The sequence below is a fragment of the Suricata suricatta genome, chromosome 17 (genome assembly GCF_006229205.1).
Source record: "Suricata suricatta isolate VVHF042 chromosome 17, meerkat_22Aug2017_6uvM2_HiC, whole genome shotgun sequence".
NCBI classification, from domain to species: domain Eukaryota; kingdom Metazoa; phylum Chordata; class Mammalia; order Carnivora; family Herpestidae; genus Suricata; species Suricata suricatta.
In genome coordinates, this window is record NC_043716.1 from 11,816,477 (window position 1) to 11,839,042 (window position 22,566).

General features: G+C 56.5%; 1 protein-coding gene across 8 annotated transcripts in view; it reads left to right on the plus strand.

Moving 5' to 3' along the window:
* The window catches only part of KCNJ12 (potassium voltage-gated channel subfamily J member 12), a 40,530-nt gene extending 18,192 nt beyond the window's left edge, over nucleotides 1–22,338 (plus strand). For 2 of the 8 annotated variants that reach the window (XM_029928278.1, XM_029928280.1), the window contains exons 2-4: nucleotides 13,761–13,882; nucleotides 18,137–18,406; nucleotides 20,541–22,338. In XM_029928278.1, the coding sequence (XP_029784138.1) occupies nucleotides 18,172–18,406; nucleotides 20,541–21,889 (1,584 nt within the window). In that variant the 5' untranslated portion in view covers nucleotides 13,761–13,882; nucleotides 18,137–18,171 and the 3' untranslated portion in view covers nucleotides 21,890–22,338. Of the gene's footprint in view, nucleotides 1–10,632; nucleotides 10,655–13,760; nucleotides 13,894–16,350; nucleotides 17,146–18,136; nucleotides 18,407–19,904; nucleotides 20,072–20,540 lie in introns of those variants that run through there. The other 6 variants (XM_029928281.1, XM_029928279.1, XM_029928282.1 and 3 more) reach the window with 6 other exon arrangements.
* The last annotated feature ends 228 nt before the right edge of the window (nucleotides 22,339–22,566 follow it).

Genomic DNA, 22,566 nt, shown 5'->3' on the forward strand with positions numbered 1-22,566 from the left:
TCAGCTCCCCAAGTCTGAAGCCAGCCCCTGTGCCCCTTCCCCTCCTCTGTCCTGCCCCCACGCTGAGTACTGAGGGCCCTTCTTTGGCAGAAGGATGCTTCTCCAAGCTGGGGGTGGGGCACTGAGGGTGCTACTGGCCACCCCAAGGGCTGGAGCAGAGAGGGGAGTCCGGATCTGGGCTGTGGCCCGCACGAAGTCTCCAGTATTCTCAGGCCGTCTCCCGAAGCCTCAGTTTCTCCTCTGTAAAGTTATGATATCTACCTCGTAGCTATACAGGAGTGTAGCTTAAACAAGAAAATCCTTGTCTGGGGGGACCAGGCGTGCTGTTTAGTACATGCTTAGTAAACATAAGCTCGAATTGTAGATCATTGTTGTTCTGAACACAGACACGGAGCCCTTGTGCTGAGCCTGGCCCCGTGCTGGGTGACTAGAAGGTCAGCCTGAGGCAGGGGTAGTCGGGGTGCCTGGTGCTGTGACAGAGGGTTAGGGGCTGCAGGAGGTTAGCGGCACCTAACCCAACCCAGCCTGGGAGCCTGAAGAACCAGCTGGAGGTGAATCAGGAGGTGGGCACCCTGTGGGTTAGGGGGACCGCCTGAAGAAGGCATATGGAGGTAGACCTGCTGGGAGTTCAGTGTGGCCAGAGATAAACGGTCAGAAAATGTCAATTCCTTTTCTCTCCAAAAGCTCTTTCCCAGCCCTACTGGGGTCATAGAAAAGGGGTGCTTGAAAGTACTTGAGGACCCCTGGAGCTGGTAGGTCTGGACGGAGACCACAAACACACAGTGTGGCCAGCGCTGGGATCCGTGGGCCTCCATATCCCCAGGGCCTGGCCTCTCAAATGCTGCTGCTGCTGCTCAGGCCGATAGTGAAAACAATGTCTCCCTGTGCTAGGCATGGCTCTAAGTGTTTTATGAACTCACTCATCATCATAGCAATCACATCTTCTCACCCTTATGTTATAGATGGGGAAACCGAGGCCCAGAGTGCTTGAACATGGTTGGTGCTCAGTCAGGCATTGGGGACTGGTCCAGGGAGAGGGGAAGGGGGTTCTGGTTTCAGCTTAGGCAGGCTTGTAGGGGAGCTTTCTTGGGTGGGTCCCTCAACCCCCTGCCCTGCCCTGTTGTAAGGCTCAGGTACAGTCTGCCTTCTCTGGGCCCTGGGCCCCTGCAGCCAGCCCGGGACACCTTCTGCTCCCCAGTTGGGCCACAGTCCTGTTGTCCCTGGGTCCTTGCCAAGCCTGGAATGGTGGCCTCTCTGGGTCCCTAGAAGGCTCAGAGGTTCCTGCCACCCTGACCTTGGAGTTGAAATCCGAGTGAGGGGCTGGTTGGCTCTCAAGTGCTTGCTGAAGTCGGAGATGCGTACTGTACATGCCTGGACATACTTTGTTCCCGCAGTCCTATAGGGAAGGAATGACATCCTCAGCTGACAGGCAAGGGAACTGAAGCTCAGAGTGGGGAAGCTGGGTGCCTGAGACATACCACCAGGGAGTCACAGAGTCAGAATTTGAACCCGGACCTGGCCCACCGCAAAGCTCATGCAGTTTTTTTTCGAGCAGGTGCACTACCTTGGGCTTTGCAAATAACGCGAACGCACAGTGGCCACTTGCTGCATGATCACTGCATGCAGGCCTCATGCTGGCCACCAAGTTCTCACATGCCTGCCCCAGCCCTCAGAGACACTGTGAGGGCCCATCTTATAGCTGAGGATGCTGAGGCTCAAAGAGGGGGCTGGTCTGTCTGGCAGGATTTGGGATTCTAGCCAGCTCCCCTCCCAGGGGTCTCAGGAAAAGCCAGGGGTTATGGGATGCCCTGGGAGTGGGCATTTCCAGAATTCCCTAGCCCGATGTCGGTGAGACCCGACCCGTCCGACTGTGTGAGGGGTCCCTTTTCTGTGAGGGCAATGACAAAAGGGTAGTGCTGTGATTTGAGTGCCACCCAACCTGGGCCTCCACTTGGCTTCTGGGAAGTGGGCTGAGCATTGAGGTAGGGCCACCCCCTGGCAGGTGAGGGACCCTGCACGGCCATGGCTTCAGGTAGCAGTGGAGACTGACTGCACGAGCCATTCTCCTTCTCCTGGGGGTTGTTCCCTGGACACATCAGTGGGGTCTCCCGGGGCATGAATCAGAGCGCATTATCGGTCAAGGTCACTGCCTGGCTTCCATTACTGGCTATGTGATCCTGAGCCAATCACTTTACTTCTCTGAGCCTTGGTGTCCTTATCCGTGAAATAGGGGTCACAACAGTACCTATGACCTCATAGCACTGCTCTGGGCTCCGGGAGGCCCAATGCTGGGCAGTAAAGATACAGGCTCCGGGGCCACCTGCAGGGTTTACTTCCCAGCTCTGCCTCTTCCAGGCAGCATGGCTCGGATTCGTGACTTCGCCTCTCTGAACCTTTGTTTCTTCATCTGTCAATGAGGATAATAGCAGACTCTTTCCGGTGGGGCCTTGTCAGGACAGTGAGGCTGTCAAGGTAAACCCCCTGTCCCTGTGAGCAGAGGTCCTGTGCCACTGGCTCTCAGCATGGGCCCACCGTGAAAGACTGGAAGACATCTGGACTTCTGCCTGAGAGCCAGAGTTCCCTTTCCAGAGGCCACCCATGTGGGGCTTTCAGCTCCCAGCTGCCTGCGGGAGCAGATCACCAGCGGTTTCATCCCCGTGCACTCTGTCTGATGAAATATAAATAGCACACAGTGTTTTCGAGCGAGGGTAGGAAAGCGTCTGTGGGTCGTCCCTCCCGGCCTAGGCAATGAGGCCGATGAGCTGGCCGTGGGGATGAGAAGGAGATAGGAGCTCGTGAATAAATCATCGCAGGATCTGGGCTAATGGCCTCGCTGTGGGGCAGTGCATGCAATTAGTGCGTTAATTGTCCAGAGAGGGTGACTTCGGTGTGGGCACGGCCCAGTGTCTCCCGGTTTGCAAAGTGCCTAGTGTTTGGGGCGCCCTCTTCTGGGGCGCAGTGAATCCGGGAGCGCGCTCTCCCAGGGCATTCTGCAATCAGCGTCTGTGGGGCCCACCGCGCCTCTGCTTGCTGTCCTCTGAGCTGAGCTCCCAGGACCCTGAAGGGATCTTACACAGGGGACGCTCAGCAAACTGGGCCTGATATGGGTCCTTGGACCTGTGTCTCGGCTCCCAGCAGCCGTCAGCTAGGAGAGGGACTGGACCTCAGCCCCAGTGGGGGTAGGAGATCTGTGAGCAGAACCTGGGGCCTGGGGGCTGAGCCTCTCCCCATCCCGGCCCTCCACCTCCTTTTCTTTTCCCAGCCTCTTTGTGTTCAGTGTGGTTTTTTTTTTTTCCCTTTGAACCAAGGCTGTCCCAGCTTAGCCAGCTCCTGCCCCGTTGCCAAGGTGACCAGACCATCTCTGCCATCCCATGGCCACTGCCAGGGTTGGGCGAGGGACCACAGTGCATGCACATGCACCTGACCTGAGCACACATGCATATGTGTGTTCCACGCCTTGTAAAGCTCAAACATATACCTACATGTGTGCAAGAGCAGATATGCAGACACCTACCCCACGGTGTCCAGCCCCAGCACAAATGTATGCACAGATCTGTCCTCGTGAAGGCACGGGTCTGTGTCTGTGTGCATGCGGAGTAGCTTGTACGGGCACCCATGTGTTCCTGCAAAGGAGCAGAGGCACACGTAGCCAGTGCACACGCCACACCCATATGTGTCCTGCTGTGTGTGACAGCTCTCAGGGCTGCCCGCTTCATACCTCCCACTCCACTTCTGACCACACCCTCCCTCGGCACCAGCGCCTCCTCTGGTCACCGGAGCCGCCTGCACTTGCAGCCGCACCACCCCCGCCCCCACCCAGGGCCCATACCCATTCTCCAGTGGATGTCAGGCCCCTGCAACCCCCTCCCCCAACAGCATCACTTGCCCCTTGCCCCTTGGGGGGGAGGTAGGGGGATAACCAAGGCTCCAGTTCCGAGCAGGCTGGAGCTAGGTGCCCTTGGCAGTGACTCGCTGCTGTCCTTCCTCTGTTTCACTCTCCCACTCCCGGGATGGCCTCCCAAATAAACTTCCTGCTCCTGCATCCTTCACTCAAGGTCTGTTTCTGGGGAAATGCAAAGTGGGGCCAGGTGCCTACGCTTCCCTGGCACTCCCAGGAAAATAGGCATCCATATCCCAGGCCATAGGTCCATGCAAGGATGTGCCCACACACGAGCACCTCTTGTGGGCTGGACCCTGATCTAGGCATTTGCATAGACGAACTCCATGATTCCCCAAACCGCTGTACCAGGCCGGCAATATAATTGGCTCATGTAACCGATGTGGAAATTGAGGCAAGGGTTAATCCTGTAATTGTGTGTCTTAAAGGTGGAGGCAGGGCGAGCTGGAGCAGGCAGGGGCGGGACCAAGTGTGGGAAGAACCCTCAGGCCCCCACGGTCTCCCTCCTGCTGGCAGATGCTGGTGTGAGAATGGGGGCGGGAAGCAGTCTCTTTCCCCCCTGAGCTTCTGGCCATTCACCCCAGCCACTAACACCTGTGACCTCTCCAGAACGCCTAGCCCGAGGAGGAGACAGCCCTCCAGGCCTTCAGGCACTAGCTGGCTTGTAGCTTTGGGGTGCTGGATTCCTTCTCTGAGCCTGTTTCTTCCTCCTGGGGGACGCCACCGGCAGTGTCTCATAGGGCCGTTGATAGGAATACAGAGGAGGTGCTAAATAAAAGCTTTAGGCATGAGAATGCTTTTCCTGGGGTTCTCAGTGACTTCCTCACCTGCTCATGGGGCAGAGACCTGCTGATCACACCCGCTGCTCTGGGACAAATGCCCCCCAACCTACCTTATTCTTCTGGACACAGGCTCAGAGAGGGCCAGTGGCTCAAGATCACACAGCACAGCCAGTGTTGATACACCAGCCCCTGCCCCACCATCCCTGGGCTGTCAGCAGCCCCTGCTCTCGGCTCCCCCGCTCCCACCCCTCCCCATCCCCAGCACCAGGCAGCTATGAGGGAGAGGCAGACGGCAGTGCATAGACAGGGAGTCTCACTGTAGGCGATGGTCCTGAGACCTCTGGAGAGACTGTGTTCTCCTAGAGACATTAGCGCCAGGCTTGCAGAGTCAAGGCCAGGGTCTGTGTTCCCATGGCCCTGGAAGGCTTGGATTCTCTGCTGTGGAGCAGCCATGTGGCTCCGGCAAGGTGCTCACGCTCTCTGGCATTTATCAAGAGGAGCGCCGCTGTGAGCTGAAGCAGCATATGTCACCGGGCTGGGTGTGCCTGGTGCACGGTGGGTGTGCAGTTCCAGTTTGCTGGGGCTGGAGAAGCGTGTGTGTTGGTGGAGTCGGGGTGAGACAGCTGTGAGGTCACAACATCATTGCCCTCTGGCTGTGGGTCCCTTCCCACCCTGAGCTTCAGCCTCATTGTAACATTGGGCCAAGAAGATCCTGCCCCTCACCTGGGACTAGATGAAGAGGATTCGGTCAGTACTCATCCCTGTGTTCCAGAGAATTCCTCAGGCTAGTGTTCCTGGCCGGGGCCCCAGAAAGACTCCCAAGTGACTTTGGGACCAGGCCAGGGGGCATCGTAGGTGGGTCACAGGCCGAGACCTGTCTCCCTCTTGCCAACCCTCCTCCAGACAGCAACAACCCCTTCATGCCTCCGGCCTGTGTGTCCGCCGTCCCTGCTTGAGCCCTGTGTCCTCTTGCAAGCCCTGGCTTCCTCCCAGGCAGCCGGACTGCACTCCATACCGCCCCCCGTGGCTGTACAGCCCCTTATGCAGCGTGAATCTTCTCCATTTATTCACTTCCTTCTGAAATGGCTGTCTCTTCCCCTACCTTTTAGAAACACCAAGGGGACATGGGCTTTTCACCTTGTTCCCACGACACCAATTCCAGAGATGGAGCTGGTGCTCCATGAAGACTTGCTTATGGGATGGATGGATGAATGGACAGACGGATGGACGGATGGATGAGTGAACAGATGAATGAATGAATGAATGAATGAATGAATGAGATGGCCTAGGAGACTCCCCCATGTCACGGATGATGTCTGGGTCCCGACCTGCCTGGCTGTGGAGGCCTTTGATGTGTACTTGCTCAGGGTAATATTTTTGAACGTGTGAGAGCACCCACATAGGACCGCAAGGGAAACCAGAAACGTGAACTATTTATCAAAACGTTATTTTGAAATGTGTGATACATTGCCAGCAGCACCTAGCGGAGGCCCTGGGACCAGCTGTACGGAGCGCCAAGCTGCCGGGCTCTGCTGCCTCCATTTGTCGCAGAGGGGATGGTACATTTTACAGACAGAAAAGGGGAACTTAGGGTGTTTTTCCCATCAAGTTCAGAGAGCCCAGGATTCCATTTTTGGGCCCCAGGGTAGGGCCTCCTGGGACCACCCAGCCCTGCCTCTGCTGCACATGGTCCTCTGGACCCCTCTGGCCCCTCTCCCCCCTCCAGGCTCCCTTGCTTCGGTGTCCTTGAGCAGCCCTCATGAGGGTCTGGGGACCAGACCGGCACTGCGGCCATGGCAGGGAGAGAAGTTCAGCTGCACCCTCGGTCTCACCTATGGGGCTGTTCGGGTAGGCGGGCTTTGTGCTGTTTCCCAGCAGGGTCTTATCAGGGCTGGGAGGACCCTCCAACACCCCGAGGCTTGGCCTGGAGCCCCCCTGCTGACCTGTCAGAAAGCTGACATTTCCTGCCCTGTGGGCTTGCCCTGCGCTCAGAGGGAGCTCTGCTGATGACAGCCTTGTCCCTGCACCCTGCAGGGCCGCTCTGCTGTGAGCAGTTAATGGGGGAAGGAGGTGCAAGGCTCCCAGTCCCCAGGCCGCACCCTTCTCCCTGAGACAAAATGAACAAGACCCAGAAGAGCTTCTCGTTCGACAGATGGGGAAACTGAGACCCAGACAGGGCGAGGTCCCGTGGCAAGTTGAGACTGAAGTGGTCTTGGGATGGACGGCAGCCATGTCTGCTGCCCCTGGCTCATGATGGCAGAATCATGAGGGGGCTTCTGAGGCTTAGCCTCCATTGCCCTCCTTAGCCTCTTCTAGAACCTGACCCATGCTTGGGGCAGTCAGACCCAGGGCCTGGCCTCAGGAGACCCCTGGCCTGGTAGGGAAATCTTGGAGGGACAGGTAATTGCCACCCAGCATGGTCTGGTCAAAGACAGAGTGAAGCACAAGCGGTAGGGAGTTTGGAAGCGGGTATTGAAGGTTGCATAGGAGTTTGAGGGAGAAAAAGGAAGAAAGGAATTGGGCAGAGGGCCTGGCATGTGGCAAGGCAAGGCGGTGGGAAGCATTTTCTCTGAGCACCATTTTTGGGACCTGGGTTGTTATGGCCATTGACAGATGAGCAGGAAGCGGCTCAGGTGCTCCCGTCTGCCCAGCTGGCTGCGTGGCCCCAGCCAAGTCCTCTCCCTCTCTGAGCTGTTTCTGTCCCGCTCACCTCCCCTCCTCTCCCTGGCCTACTCCACTCCAGCCCTCCTACCGTCCCTCCAGTTCCTTGAACACATGGAGTGACATTCAGCCTCAGGGTCTTCATTCTTGCTGTTCCCACATTTTCTTCTGTAGGTGAAATATCACAGTTTTCTGAAAGACCTCTAGAATTGTGTCCACCTTGCCTGTGGAATTCCTCCCCCAACATGGTTTTTGTCTGTGTTGGTCCACTTGAATGTTGGCCCCAAGCCCCATATCTGTACATTGTAGAGTCGCAGTAGATCTCTGCTGAGTGAGTGAATGAGTATTAAGTGTGATTCTGGGGAGCAGGGGAAGGCCCAAGCCCTTGGTGGTGCCCCGAGACCTGAACTGTAAAGGGGAGCCCTAAGGTGGAGCGATGATCCTTCTAGAAAGCTCCCTCTATTTTCATGGACTCCTGATCTTAGAGCTCAGCCTCCTGGGTCTGCCAGAAGGAACCCCAGGCCCCTCAGAGAGGTCTGTCAGGCTCCCAGTGCATTTTCTGTTCCCCAAATAAAAAAAAAATTGCCAAATGAGGACAAAAAAAAGGAAGCTAAGAAAACCACCATCCCTGTGTTTTCCCAGCAGAGTATCGGGGTCACTGGGGGACTGAGGCCAGGGGTTCAGGCCCCGATCCTTCCCTGCCTCATCCTAGACAGGCCCCACACTGGGCCCGGCCTGATATGAAGAAATCTAGCTCTCAAGAGGGGGCCTTTTTCCTGATGGGGGAAGGCAGGCCTGGAGGGCTCATTAGGGAGGAGGTGGCTGGAGCACAGAGGGACCAGAGGTAGGATACCGGGGTGATAGACTCAGCTCATAGACCGGTAACCTTGGACATGGCCATGCTCCTCTCTGTGCCTTATTTATTCCTCTGTCAAAAATGCTCATGCTGTTCCACCTGGAACATTCTCTGATACAATGTAGCCAGGCACTCAGTTCCAGGGGCCCAAGACATGTTGTGGGGACTTAGCAAGGAGTAACAGGGGACCCAGGGAAATCTTGGAAGGCTTTATAGAGGAGGCATCCTTTAGACCTGAAGGATACATTGAATTCTGGAAGGCAGAGCAAGGCATTCCACTGTCAGAGGCCATCTCTTGCTGAGCCTGGGAGGTGTGGACATTTCTGAGTCATCACTTGCCAGGGATCACGTGATACTCAGTGGGGAGCCCAACTCTACCACTGGGTTCATTCCTACTATGTCCTTTTCCATTGTTGATTTATAAGAACTCTTTATATATTCAAGCACTTCCATCCTTTTTATAACGTTCTCATTTACCTTTTTTGCTTATGATGGGTTGTGATCAACAACATGAATATTTTTATTTTGGTAAAATTTTCTGTCGTGTTTTGCATGGTCTTCCTTGTCCTGGGTCGTATCTTGTAACTTTATCTCAGGTCTTTGCTCTCATGTGCACATGCTGGGAGCTTAGGAAATGTCTGAGATTCCAATTAAGTTGAGGCTTGAAAAATTACAGCTGTGAGAAATACGGAGGCCATGGTGCCTTTGCTCACTGTATTCCTCTTGATGGGGTTCCTTCTCATTCTTTCCATCTGTTCATTTCTTCCTACCTGGAGTGAGGTCCAGCCCAGGCCCTCCAGGGGCCTATGCCCCTCTCTGGAATGACTCAGAGCTTCAGCTTTGTGATGATGGGAATGGGTGGGGGACCGGGAAATTTCCAGCCAGGCAACCTCCATGTGTTAACTTGCTGAAACCCCATGAAATAGATTCCATTATTAATCCCATTTTACAGAAAATGGGCTCAGAGAGATTATGACTTGCCTAAGGACACATAGGAAGGAACAGAGACAGGATTTGAACCCAGATCATTTTGCCCCAGGGCTCATACTTACAGATTTCCTTCTGATATCAGTTGCCCTTAGGATCAAGTCCAAGCCCATTAATATATCTGGCGCCTCTCAGAGGGTTCTTGGTTTCTTCATCCGTTAATGTAATGCCTTGGCCGCAGTGCCTGTGCACACAGGCACTTCTCTGTTATTAGGGTGAAAAAGTATGTCCCCGCCTGTCACTCTACACTCTCCTCAGCCTCAGATGCCTTAGGATCCTGGACTGTTGGGCTTCTAAGGACCAGCCCCTGGGATAGGAACAGGGAGGCTCTGAGGTGGCGAGAGCCCTCCCCCAGGCCCGGTATGTGAGGAGCAGGGCCGGGCAGGCACCCTGATTTGTGGGGCTGTCAGTGCCCTTCACTGCACTGTGCTCAGGCTCCTGCTGCTTCCTCCAGGAAGCCGCCTGCACCCTGACCTGGTTAGACATCTCCCCTGGGACTGAGGACTGACCGTGACTCTGATCCAGGCTTGTTGTGATTGCTGGTAAACTCACTATCTCCCTTGCTTGGCAGGGCGCCCCGCACAGGCAGGCATATATTTGCTGGTCCATCCAAGTCACTGGTGCCCCGCTGAGCCCGGCAGGAGCAGCCCCTCAGGAAAGGTTGACTGCAAGAGGGAGGCCCAGAGAGGGACAGAGACCTGCCCCAGGTCACACAGTGGAGCGGAGCAGCGAGCCCATGAAACCGCCAAGACCCTCTAGGTGTCATCTGTTCCTGGGACTCAATGAAGCTTAGGGACGGCACAGTGTCTGTAATGGTCACTCTAGTGGAGGGTTCCCAGGGACCTCTGTCCTCTGCTGCTCCCAGGGGCCTGGGGCCAAGGACACCCTGTCTCCCTCCTGTCCCCGCCTCCCTATAGAAGGATGTTCTCAAGATAAAAATACCCTCAGAGTCATTCCCCAGTGTCTGGCATGCCCCGTTGTACATCCTAGGGGCCAGAACCTCCTGCCCTGGTTTCACCTTGGGGCTCAGAAGGCAGATGTCCACCCCTCCCGGCCATTTGGTGCACCATGTCCCTGGGGTGGATATGTCCAGCATGTCACGAGCTGTGGAACACGAGGGGCCCGAGGGTTGCTAGTGGCTACTGCAGCCACGTTTCCTGGGTGCAGCCGGCCAGCCAGCACCATCCAGGCACAGGGAACGACGCAGCCAGGATTCTGTGCAAGGTCATGGCTCTCCTGCTTTGTTGCCTGTTGGAATGCATTCGGAGAGGATCACACGGGGCTGCGTGGGAGGGTCAGGGATACATACGCCACCTTTCAGTCCTGTGGGGAGTCCCCACTTCTGCTGTCAGCTGCTGGTGCCGGTCAGAGCCGGAAACCTGCTCCTGGAGAACAAGGGAGGGACTTGAGGCTTGTCATGGGTCTGTCCCAGGACGGGGCCTCCATTTACTCCCTTGACAGTCTCCTGAGGTAGGTGGGGTTTACCTGTTTCGCAAATGAGGAGGCTGAGGCCCAGGAAGGGCCCTTCATGAGCTGGGGTCAGCCAGGTCTTGAATTAGGGACTTGGGGCTCACCGGCCCCCTCGGGCCGCACCCTCCCTGGGCGGACTGCAGTGCATGATGGTGACAGCTGCCTCCTCCCAGAGCCCTGCCGTCCCAGGCCTGGTGCCCAGAGCATACCTCCCTCACCACCCTGAATTGCATGGCACATCCGCTGGGCAGGCATCATCAGCCCATTTTGGGGAGGAGGAAGCTGGGCCTCCGGAAGGGGAAGTGCCTTGCCCCGCGTCCCTGGGCAGGTTCAGCCCATCCTTGGCTAGCAGGTTGGCACTGACGGGGAGGACTAGGGAAGCCTCGGGGTCCATGCAGGCGCTGCCTTCACTTGCCAGGAGACTGAGGGCCAGTCTGGCCTGTCCGGCTCAGGCCACTCCAGTGTTACGTGCAGGCCGTGTCCCCCCACCCAATCTGTGCCGTCCAGGACTGTGACCGTGACCCACAAAAGCATTTGGTGGACTTGAGAGGTTTTGAGTTCACATCATGGGCTGCTGTGCCCACCACAGGGTGGGAGGGGGACCAGCAGGCAGGGTGTCCACAGACCCAGGTCTTGTCTCCAAGCTGCCTCTCATTCAGTAGCTTTCTGACCTGGAGCAAGTCACAACTCAGCTCTGAGCCTCAGTTTCCCTGTAGAATGGAGCTAATTTTGCCCATTTGTGAGAAAAAAGGCAGCTGGGTTTGTGGGTCTGAAGAAAGGCCCTTCCAGGAACGAGGGTAGCAGGAACAAGGCTGAGAGAGCCCGGGGCAGGCCAGGTAGGTGACCAACGGGCAGGTGGGGGTGGGGGGGGGGGGGGGGGGCAGGCTGTCTCACTCCCTTCTCCCCAAACTTCTTTGGCTCCCATTGCCCAGGGACACCTCCTCTTTCAGAGTTCCAGCTCCAGGTGACCCCGGAGCAAGTGACTTGGCCTCTCTCAGCCCCAATTTCCCAGTCTGTCCAGCCGAGAGAATGATCTCTCCATCAGGGTGGGGCTGTGAAGCTTGGAATAACCGAAGCCAGGAGCTGAGCACTCAGGGCCAGGCAAAGTGTAGGCCCATTCAAAGGGAAGAGCATGAGATCAGGGACTTGGCCACCGGTCCTTGCCGTGGAGATTCCCAGCTGTGTGATAGGGGTCTATGATGGAGCCTCCCTGAGCCTCAATTTCCCCATCAGTTTTGAGAGTTTAAGGGCGAAGGGAGGCACCCTTGCAGCTGCTCAGAGAATGATGAGGGACAGGGACGAAGGGCGCTGATGACTGGGAGTCTTGAGATGAGAGCCTGGAAGGTGAAGAGGGTGAACAGGACATTCCTTTACAGAGTAAGCAGAGGCCCAGAAATGGGAAGTGAGTCACCCAAGATCACACAGCTTGTGATGGGCAGAGCCGGGAACCCAGGTTTGTGAGCCTCTAAGCCCACTGCTGTCACCTTCCCCAGGAGGCTTGTGATGTGGGGGTGACTCACCCACAGTTTCCTTAATCCCAGCCAGAAGAGCCGGTGCGACAGTGGATTGCAGCCAGCCTCAGCCGCGAAAGGGTGGGGCTCCATGGGCTCAGTGGCTGGGAGGTGGGGGAAGATGAGAAGGGCTTCTCAAGTCAGTTTGCCTCTGGAAATTCCCAGAGCCACTTCCCACCTCACGCTCACCCGATCCACACAGTGTGCTGGAGAGAAAAGCAGGGGGCTCCTTTGACAGTGGGAAAATTGAGGCTATGGAATGCTGGGACCACGTAGGATGTGTGTATGCCTGAGACAAGTCTCCAACAAGTTACTGAGGTGTTCCCATTCATGTAGCCGTTTATCCACCCGTCCACGTGTCTGTTCATCTGTTCCACTCACCCAACCACTCCATTCATCCAGCCATTCATTCACCTGCTCCTCTCCCCACCCATTCATCCACCTATCCATCACACACCCACTCACCCATCCATCCGTCTTCCATCCACCCATCACCCATCCACCTATCCATCCATCAATTCAACTATCCATCCATCCATAATCCACCCACACACCCACCTGCCCCTTATAATCCACTTCCTTACCCATCTATACACCCACTCACCCACCCATAATCCACCCACCCATTCATCCATCATGCATGTATCCATCCATCCATCCAGCTATCCATCCATCCAACTATCTATTCATCCAAATGTCCATCCATCCATAATCCACCCATACAGCCACCCACCCCTTCTTAATCTACCTACTCACCCATCCATGCACCCACTCATCTACCCACAATCCACCCATCCATTCATCATCATGCATCCATCTGTCCATTCATCCACATATGAATCTACCCATCATAATCCATCCAGTCATCCATCCACCCACCCACCCAGCTATCCATCCATCCATCCATAATCCACCCACTCACCCATCCACTCACCTAACTATAATCCACCCACCCATTCATCCATTATCCTTCCGTACATCCATCCACATACCCATCTACCCATCCACAATCCATCTATCCATCCATCCATCCGCTCACACACCCACCTACCTATCCATAATTCATCCATTTATTCATAATCCATTCATCCATCTATCTGTCCTTCTGTCCATCTACACTTGAATCCTGTGATTGGCACTGGGAAGGCCCTATAGGTGGTGGCTAGGACCATAGGTTTGGGACCTGAGTTCCTCTGTGAACTTAGGAAAATCACCACATCACTTACATCTCTGGAATGAGAACACCAATAGTGCCAACCTTGTGGGGCTGTTGTGAGGATTATATGAGCTGATCTCTGTAAAACACCTACTACAGTGTCTGGCATGTGGTAGGCTCTCTATAATTATCAGTTGTTATTTTCTCTGGGGACCCATTTTGTTCTGCCCTGCTTTGGTTCTGGAAGGTTTTATAGATAGACTCACATTTGCGAGGGTGTGAGGTAACAGAGGTGTGGGCTGGAGCCCTCTTTTACCTCCCGTGGGGCCTCACGGGAAGCAGCAGAAATGTGGCTTCATGTAGAAATTTCAGACTTTGGAGCGCTTGTGAGGAGAGCAGCACCATCTACAGTAATTTGGCTTTGCTCTGTTAACTTTAGGATCTTCTAGCAACTGATTCCTCTCCAGCTGGTGCCTGGGAAATGGCAGCTGCTGCTAACACAGCCTTGAAGACGGCCACTTGCCCGCTCAGCACCGTTACTTAAAAGATAGGATTCAAGAGGTAAGATTAAGGTCAGTGATGTGCATCTACCCATCTAAGCATCCACTCAGCCACTCGTCTATGTATTTATCTAGCTCGTCCCCTATCCAACCACCTGTTTGGCCTCTCACTCACCCATTATCCATCCACTAGTTCCACACATCCTTCCGTCCGTACACTTCCCATCTCCCTGTCCACTCACCTGCCCAACTCATCCAGCCATCTTTCCACCCATGTATTTATTTCCCCAACCATTCACCCACCATCCCAGCCATTCATGCATGCACCCCAAATCCCATCTGCCCTTCCATTCACCCATTCATCCATCTAGTCATTCATCTATCTGTTCATCTGCCTGCCTACAAATCCATCCATCATCCATCCATCATCCATCCATCATCCATCCATCCATCCATCCATCCATCCATCCATCCATCCGTCTCTTCATCAACCCACTAATCCATCCACCCAACCCACTGAATCATTTTCTATCTACCTGACCCATCCATCTTTCTGGTTACTACCCGACCATCCATCCATCTGTCCGTCCATCTGTCAGTCCCATTTATTCATCCATGTGCTCGACTACTCACCTGCACATGTATCTGTCACCTCATGAATTGATCCGTCTAGTTCCTCATCTGTCTGCTACTCTGCTGCATGTACCTTCATCCTTTTGTTTGGTCAGTGAGTGTTTCCTGGATGTCCCCTCCGTGCCAGGCCTGCACCATCCTCTCTGGACCTCAGAGGTTGGTCAGACATGGGACTCACACCATGAAGAAGGTAGCTTCTGGCCACTACAGGAGAAGCCCAGGGCCAGAGAATCCAAAAGTGCTCCCTGGAAGTGGTGGCCTCCAGCTGATCCCTGACAATGGGAGGATTTTAAACATTCACTTTAGCTGTGATTTGGGGGGTTGACTACGTGGGTGGAAGGTTGCCACAGCACAAGCCATTAGATGCTTGTTGGTGTGTCCAAACAGGAGTAGCCTGGACCGGAGGAAGGATGTGGGTGAAGAAATGGTGGACAACTTTGAGAATTCAGGAGGCAGAACTACACAGGACCAGGCGAGGGAGTGGATATAGGGGCTGAAGGAGAGAGAGGAGGTCAAGCTTCTGGTTCAGGCAATTGGGGAAGTGGTCAGATTACCAAATGACCCTATAAGGAGGGACAGGAGGAGGGGGGTGGTGAGGAGGTAAGGAGGAAGGGGAAGAGGGTGAGGGGCAGGAGGAAGGGAAGGGAAGGAGGGAGAAGGAAGGAAAGAGGATGAGGAGGATGAAAAGGAGGGTGAGGAGGGGCAGGAGGAGGAGTGGATGTGGGGGAGGGGAGGATGAGGGAGAAAAGTAAGGCAGAGGGGGAGGAGGGTGGAAGGGAGTAGGAGGAGGTTTGGGAGACGAGGAGAAGTCATAGTTGGCCACATGGTGCTGTGGAACGCCCAGGAGGGGCGGCTCGGGTCTGGGGAGGCAGCACAGAGCAGGCAGCGGAGCAGGAAGGCTGCTCTGGGGGCGTTAGTTTCCTCACCAGCCTGATGCATGAGCAGAGCGTGTGCCCGTGGCCAGAGAGAGCTTTCGGGCACAAAGACTAGAATTGGTGGTTGGAAATTGGGCAGGTGGGCCCTGCAGTGGTGAGGCCTGGGGGATGGGTGGAGCACCAGCCGTCTCCAGCATCATACTGGCATGTCAGCAGTTTCTCGCCTTGAGCCAAGCATGGGCTTGCCACAGACCGACCACCTGCACCGTGTTGGTCCCGAATGTTTGTAGGCCATGGTGTGCACGTGCGCAAAGGCTGTCTGTGCTTTGGGGGAGGGGAAGGCAATTTGGCCTGGAAAGGTCAAAGGACACTGACTTTCTCCGCTTTGTGAGAACGGAAGTGGTGTCCCCAACACACCATCTCTCCTCCATGCAACCTCTTGGCTCTCTCCAGGCCGACCTCGGCCTCCTCACTGGCCCCTGCGTGTGCAGCATGTTCTCCACCTTTGCCCCCGACCTCCCTGCCAGCAGTGCCCCTCCCCCTGCCTGTGTACTGCCAGCCCTGGATGCCTGTTGCTGCTGTGGTGTGTCCTCCAGGCCTGGCCTTGCCTTTCACTTCCTGTGTGACTGAGCAGGGGAGCCCCTCTTGGAGCCTCAGTCTCCCTGCCTACGAATTAGAGATTGGATTCTTCAAGCCCTCTTTCTAAGCCTGACGAATGTTTACTAGCTTGGGAAAGATTCTGGGGCTGTCCCAGGACACATGAGAAATAGTTCTCTGATGCATTTGTGATGTCTGGCACACGCATGGGATAGAGGAAGGGGTGCCGGGTGCGTACAGGCCACACACTGGTTTTCCCTGAACCAAGTGATCTGCAGGGATTTTGTAATTGTAGGTTTTGATCATGAGGTCATGAGTGCCCCATCCCTGGATGGTCCAGGCAACGGCTGAGTGGCCAAGGGTCAGGGGTACTGGTGCGGGGCTTACCTCTGTCTGCTTTTGGTGCCGAGATTTGGGATGTGTATGTCTTCTCAACACATGGCGTGATGAGGGCATTGAGAACTGAGACAGAAATTCAGTGTCATCCCTGGTGTCTGGCCTTGGGGCCTGGTGGGATGGCGTGTTGGTTTCTCTCCTAGCCTGTGGACTGGAAACTCACCCCTTAAAGGTAGTGTGAGCCTGGGCAAGTGACTAGGCCTTTCTGAGCTTCAGTTTCTTCATCTGGAAAATGGGGATAATAGTCATAACATTGTTGTACGGATTAAGTGAGATAATTCAAGCTCTTAGACCCTGCCCTGGCCTGTAGTGAGCACTCAGGATGTGTTGATCTCTGTGCTCCCGCCTCCGAAGGTGCTCTGGCCAGCTGAAAGGCCCCTCCCACCTGGGTTCCCTCCATTGGCTCTTGTAGTTAGTGCTTTTTTGACATCTGAGAATGTGGGCCCAGGCCTTGCCCTCTTCCCCTCCCGGATGTCACCGAAACCTGAGGTGCCCAGAGCCTCAGGGGACTGGGCATGGGGTGTCCTGCTCCATCCGGAGGCACCTCCCAGTGACTTTTGGGCCCCACCTTTGGGTCATGTGGTAGCTGCCTCTCTAAAAGCTCCCAGCTGGGGCCCTGTTGCCTTCTGAACAGCCTGGTGGCCAGGCGTCTGTCTGCAGACGCTGTGCCCAGCAGGGAGGTGGGCTCAAGACACAACAGGGCTGGGGACAGCTTCCCCGTCTCTCAGACGTGTGTGGGTCTGTGCTGTCCACTCCTCCTCCTGTGCCTGCTGGACTTGCCTCGCTCCCCACCTGCGGTGCTCAAGTCGCCTCGTCTCCTCAGGTAGCACAGCCCTCGCCTCTCTCGTTCCCCTCGCCTGGGATCCTCATTGGCCAACCTGGGCATCTGCCCACAGCGGTCCTAACTGTTGTCTTTACTCCCTCATCCAAAGCCACGAGTGGCTTTGTGACCTGGGACAAGTCTCAGCCTCAGCTCTTGAATCTAGGAAATGGGGAGCCGGCCTCTTTACTTGCTAAGGCCTCTTGCAGCAAAACCAATCTAATTCCATTTCTGACCTGATCTAACTATACACATCCACTGAGCAAGAGCCAAACAGGCCTGCATATCGTTGGTTGAGGATATTGTCCCACATTTCTTAAATCAAGTCTTTAAAGACCATAGAGCTGCATAACCTTCTTGCCACACCTGTGTTTGTCTGCATGGAGTGTCCTTGGGATGTTTGGCAAGTTTGTGGTGCTGGGTTTTCTACCCATGGTTCCTCTTCTGGGTTTTCCTTTGCGGTGCTGTATTCATCAAGAGCCGGAGAGGAGCTCCCCACACCCCTAGCATCACACGCACACACTCATGCATGCACGCACCTGCACCCCCCCACACCCCTGCATGCACACACATGCACACACACACACACACACACACACACACACACATGCACCCACATGCTTACACCCCCAGCAGAATGGGGCCATGGGAAGCTGAGCACCGGACTGATGATACCTGTAGCTCTAACTCTATCTCTAATCCTTAGTTTCTGGGTGACTTTGCTCATAGTCTCAGTTTGTAGCTGAGAAACAGGGGAGTGGGGTGTGAACGTGACCATGTTGATTTTCTCTGTGTGGTTTTAGGAGGAACGGCAACAGAAGAGGGGGTTCCCAAGCCTGTGTGACACACTGGGTGGGTCCCAAGTGCCCAGCCCAGGCAGAGACACCAGGAGTCCCTGCAGCACCCTTCCCTGCCTGGGCACTGCCTGGCTGGTGGGAGCCGTGTGCCAGGCTTGGCTCTCCGGCCTTTGATTCTTCCGATTCTGTCCCTGCAGGCCTCGAGCCGCTCAGAGCCCCAGTTGGAGCAGCCATGACCCGCTGGATGTCCCTCCAGGCCTCAAGGCCACCTAAACCTGCCCCCTGCGAGCTGGTGGCCTCCTGCCGGCATCTAAGCACCTCTGCCTGGAAGGTCCAGGAAACTGGGGCTGAGCCATCTTCTCGGCGCAGTCCCCGGGGTACCCACAATCACCGGCTCCCTGCCTCCTGGGCTGGGCGGAAGCAGCATCCACCATTCCAGCCTCAGGCCTCAGCTCCTCAGACCCATGGTGAGGTGGTCAGCTGGAGCAGCTGTGGGAGCAGGCTGGCGGCGTGAGAAGAGGCCCCCGTGGAGCCTAGAGTCCCCCACGGATTAGACAAAGTCTAATCCCTCTCCTGCTTTTTGGCTGTGTGGCTGTGAGGAGGTCACTTAACCTCTCTGAATCTCCATTCTGAGTAGAAGTAATGCTAGTAGCCACCTTCTTGGGTTTTTGAGAGGATGACCTAAGACCATTTGCTGATGAGTCTGGCCTGCTGTCTCTGCGGCGTGAGGCAGTGAGAGACGAGTGTCCTACACATGCCAGCTCCAGGGGTCCAGAAGCACCGGGCAGCTGCGACATGCCCTGGGATGGGTTTGCAGCCTGGCTGGTCATGTGGGCGCCTCCTGCACCTATCTGCCAGGGGTTTGGAGCAGAGGTCAGATGTCATGCTCCCCCTGAGGCTCTGGCTGCCCCTGGTCACACAGACTGGGGCTGAATGCCAGTGTCGCCTCCTCCTGGCTATGTCACTTCCTGTTTCCGGGTCTCTGGTGGGTGCCCAGCCACCTGCCTCTCTGCTTCTGGCCTGGCTGCCCTGGGGCCTTCCTATCTGGGGCCTCATTGTCTTCTGGGCATTCGAGGGCTCCCAGCCTTACCTAGCACTGACCTCCTGGTGTGACCAGGTGGGGATTAGGGGTGAACAGGGAGGAATACACCTGCCTCCTCAGAGCCCTGGCCAAGCTGGCCAGGGTTCTCCCCCTCCTTCTAGCCCAGCCCTGCTGAGCCAGGCTGGGAGCCTGAGCACTTGCAGCCCTGATGCTAATGGCCAGATGGCCTCAGTGCCCACAGGGCCAGGCGGCACTGTGGCCTCCGGCCGGCAGATGCCTCAGCCTGGCACTGCCAGCCCAGCCCGGAGCCAGCAGGGCACTGGGGGAGGGGCGGCCGCCAGCCTGTGTGTCTGGGGGCTGAAGGCATGCTCCTGGCCAGGAGAGCAGTGTGTGGCCAGCCACGGGCGGTGTGCTGCGGGGCACGCCCTGAGGCTGCTTGGTGTGCATGAGTGCATGTGTACCTGTCTGCGGCAAGCCAGCCAAGGGCTCCCCTGCGTGGGCCCAGGACAGTGATGCTTCTGAGTGCTCCCTATGCACTGTCATTTGGAACTGAGAAAGGCAGGGGTAGGGAAGGCTCCCGGACTGGGGTCAGTCAGTGGCCTCTCTGGGCACTGAACTTATAGACCTCCTCCTAGCTACTGCCAGGGACACAGAGGGTGTGGAGTACAGGTGCTGAGAGTGGGTGCCTCGGGACAGCCTGTGAGCGTCGGGAGGGTGTCCTCAGGGCCCGGCTGTGTTCCAGGCTCTGGGCATGAGACAGCAGTGAACAAAACGGCACACTCACCATGTTCAGGTAGCCAGGAATCTCATGGTGCAAATGGCAGCCAAGCGCACCCCCATGCATGTCATTGCTGTTATTATTCCCACCATTATTAGGTCAGAAGTCGGTGCTTTGGGGTTACAGTGAGGAGCTGGGTGAGGTCTCCCGAGGGTGTGGGAAGACCTCTGGAGGCGCTCCTGTGGCGTTGACGCCAAGGACCGAAGGAGGTGAGGTGGCGGGAGCATGTCTGGGAAGAATGTCCAGGACAGGCTTAAGGCACGATGTGGAGGCTGTGGGCTGCTGCGCGGTGAGCAAGGTGGAGGCAGGGAGGTGAGGCCCGAGGGGGCCTGGGTTCTGTGCATGCAGGCCTTGCAAGTGCCAGCAGGGACTCTGGCTTTGAGCAGAGGATGGATGGGTGCCCCCCGTGGCTGCCTCTGGACTGGGGTTGGGGCGGGAGCACCAAAGTTGGTGAGGTGGCCACCATGCTGGACCAGGTGGGTGATGATGGGGACTCAGGCCACAAAAATGGGAGAAGAGGTGGGATCCTAAATATATTTTGAAAGCAGAGCCTTTGGGGTGGGACTGAGATGAGGTTTTTGGCCAGAGCTACTGGCAGGACGGAGTGTCACTTTTCCAAGCTGAGGAGGATAAAAAGCTAGCTTAGGAGGGAAAACGGAGAGCTCATTGCTGGGTGAGTTAGGGTGAAAACGTCCGCCAGCCAGTGTGAGGGCCTGGGTGGAGGCGGAAGCAGGGGCCGGTGTGGCCTGCTCTGCCAACCGTGCTGTCTTCTCCATTGCAGGAGCCACCCCACCCGGAGCCGGCTTGGGGGAGAGCCAGGGCCCCCCTGTCCCCGGGATGACCTCAGCCGGCAGGGCCAACCCCTACAGTATCGTGTCATCAGAGGAGGACGGGCTGCACCTGGTCACCATGTCGGGTGCCAACGGCTTCGGCAACGGCAAGGTGCACACTCGGCGAAGGTGCCGAAACCGCTTCGTCAAGAAGAACGGCCAGTGCAACATTGAGTTCGCCAACATGGACGAGAAGTCGCAGCGCTACCTGGCTGACATGTTCACCACCTGCGTGGACATCCGCTGGCGCTACATGCTGCTCATCTTCTCACTGGCCTTCCTCGCCTCCTGGCTACTGTTCGGCGTCATCTTCTGGGTCATCGCCGTGGCTCACGGTGACCTGGAGCCGGCCGAGGGCCGTGGCCGCACGCCCTGCGTGATGCAGGTGCATGGCTTCATGGCAGCCTTCCTCTTCTCCATTGAGACACAGACCACCATCGGCTACGGGCTGCGCTGTGTGACGGAGGAGTGTCCCGTGGCCGTCTTCATGGTGGTGGCGCAGTCCATCGTGGGCTGCATCATCGACTCCTTCATGATTGGCGCCATCATGGCCAAGATGGCGCGGCCCAAGAAGCGGGCACAGACGCTGCTGTTCAGTCACAACGCCGTGGTGGCCCTGCGCGATGGCAAGCTCTGCCTTATGTGGCGTGTGGGCAACCTGCGTAAAAGCCACATCGTGGAGGCCCACGTGCGGGCCCAGCTCATCAAGCCGAGGGTCACCGAGGAGGGCGAGTACATCCCCCTGGACCAGATCGACATCGACGTTGGCTTTGACAAGGGCCTGGACCGCATCTTCCTCGTGTCACCCATCACCATCCTGCATGAGATCGATGAGGCCAGCCCACTGTTTGGCATCAGCCGGCAGGACCTGGAGACGGATGACTTCGAGATCGTGGTCATCCTGGAGGGCATGGTGGAGGCTACAGCCATGACCACGCAGGCCCGCAGCTCTTACCTGGCCAACGAGATCCTGTGGGGCCACCGCTTCGAGCCTGTCCTCTTTGAGGAGAAGAACCAGTACAAGATCGACTACTCCCACTTCCATAAGACCTACGAGGTGCCCTCCACGCCGCGCTGCAGCGCCAAGGACCTGGCAGAGAACAAATTCCTGCTCCCCAGTGCCAACTCCTTCTGTTACGAGAACGAGCTGGCCTTCCTGAGCCGCGATGAGGAGGACGAGGCAGATGGAGACCAGGATGGCCGCAGCCCCCAGGTCCGGCATGACTTTGATAGACCCCAGGCCGGTGGTGGTGGCTGCGGCCTCGAACAGCGGCCCTACAGACGGGAGTCAGAGATCTGAGCCGCCATTGGCCAAGTCGAAGCGTCCACCCCGCCAGGGAGAGGCCCGGTGTCCCACAGGGGCCCCGGGTTTGAGCAGAACGGGCCAGGTGCCCTGGTTGCAGACTCAGTAGCGTTTTAGATGTTTTATGTTTCTTCACAGTGGCCTGGTAAGGTTGGCGGGAGAGTGGGTGGTCAGTGGGCTGCCCCTGGCCTCAGAGTTCGGAGCAGGTGAAGGGACAGGGAGGTGGCCTCATGGGGTCCAGACCAAGAGCCAGGGGCTTCTGCCTGAGGCTAGAACTGCAGCCTGCCCGGAATCGGCTCGACAGCCACCCAGCCTCTGTGGGCAAAGGCTGGCAGGCTGCAGTGCGCCTCGCTGGTTTTTAACTGGGGGAGAAGCACCGGTTTTGGCTTTCTCAACCTTAGCTTGAGTAAGACTGTTTACAAAAAAAAAAAAAAAAGAAATTAACACGTGATTAAAAAAACTTACTTTGTGGGAGTTATAAGAAAGGACAGTTAGAATTCCACTGATCTGTGGAGATGGAGGCTCCACGAGGTTCCCCGAGGCCGAGCAGGCCTGTCTGTGAAGGCGGCTGTGTGCCGGGCCGTGCACCCACAAGGGCGAGTGCGGTGCTCCCCCGTGGTTCTCTGTGCTCACGGGTGCATCGGATGATGTTTGTGATAGAACACCAAGACCAT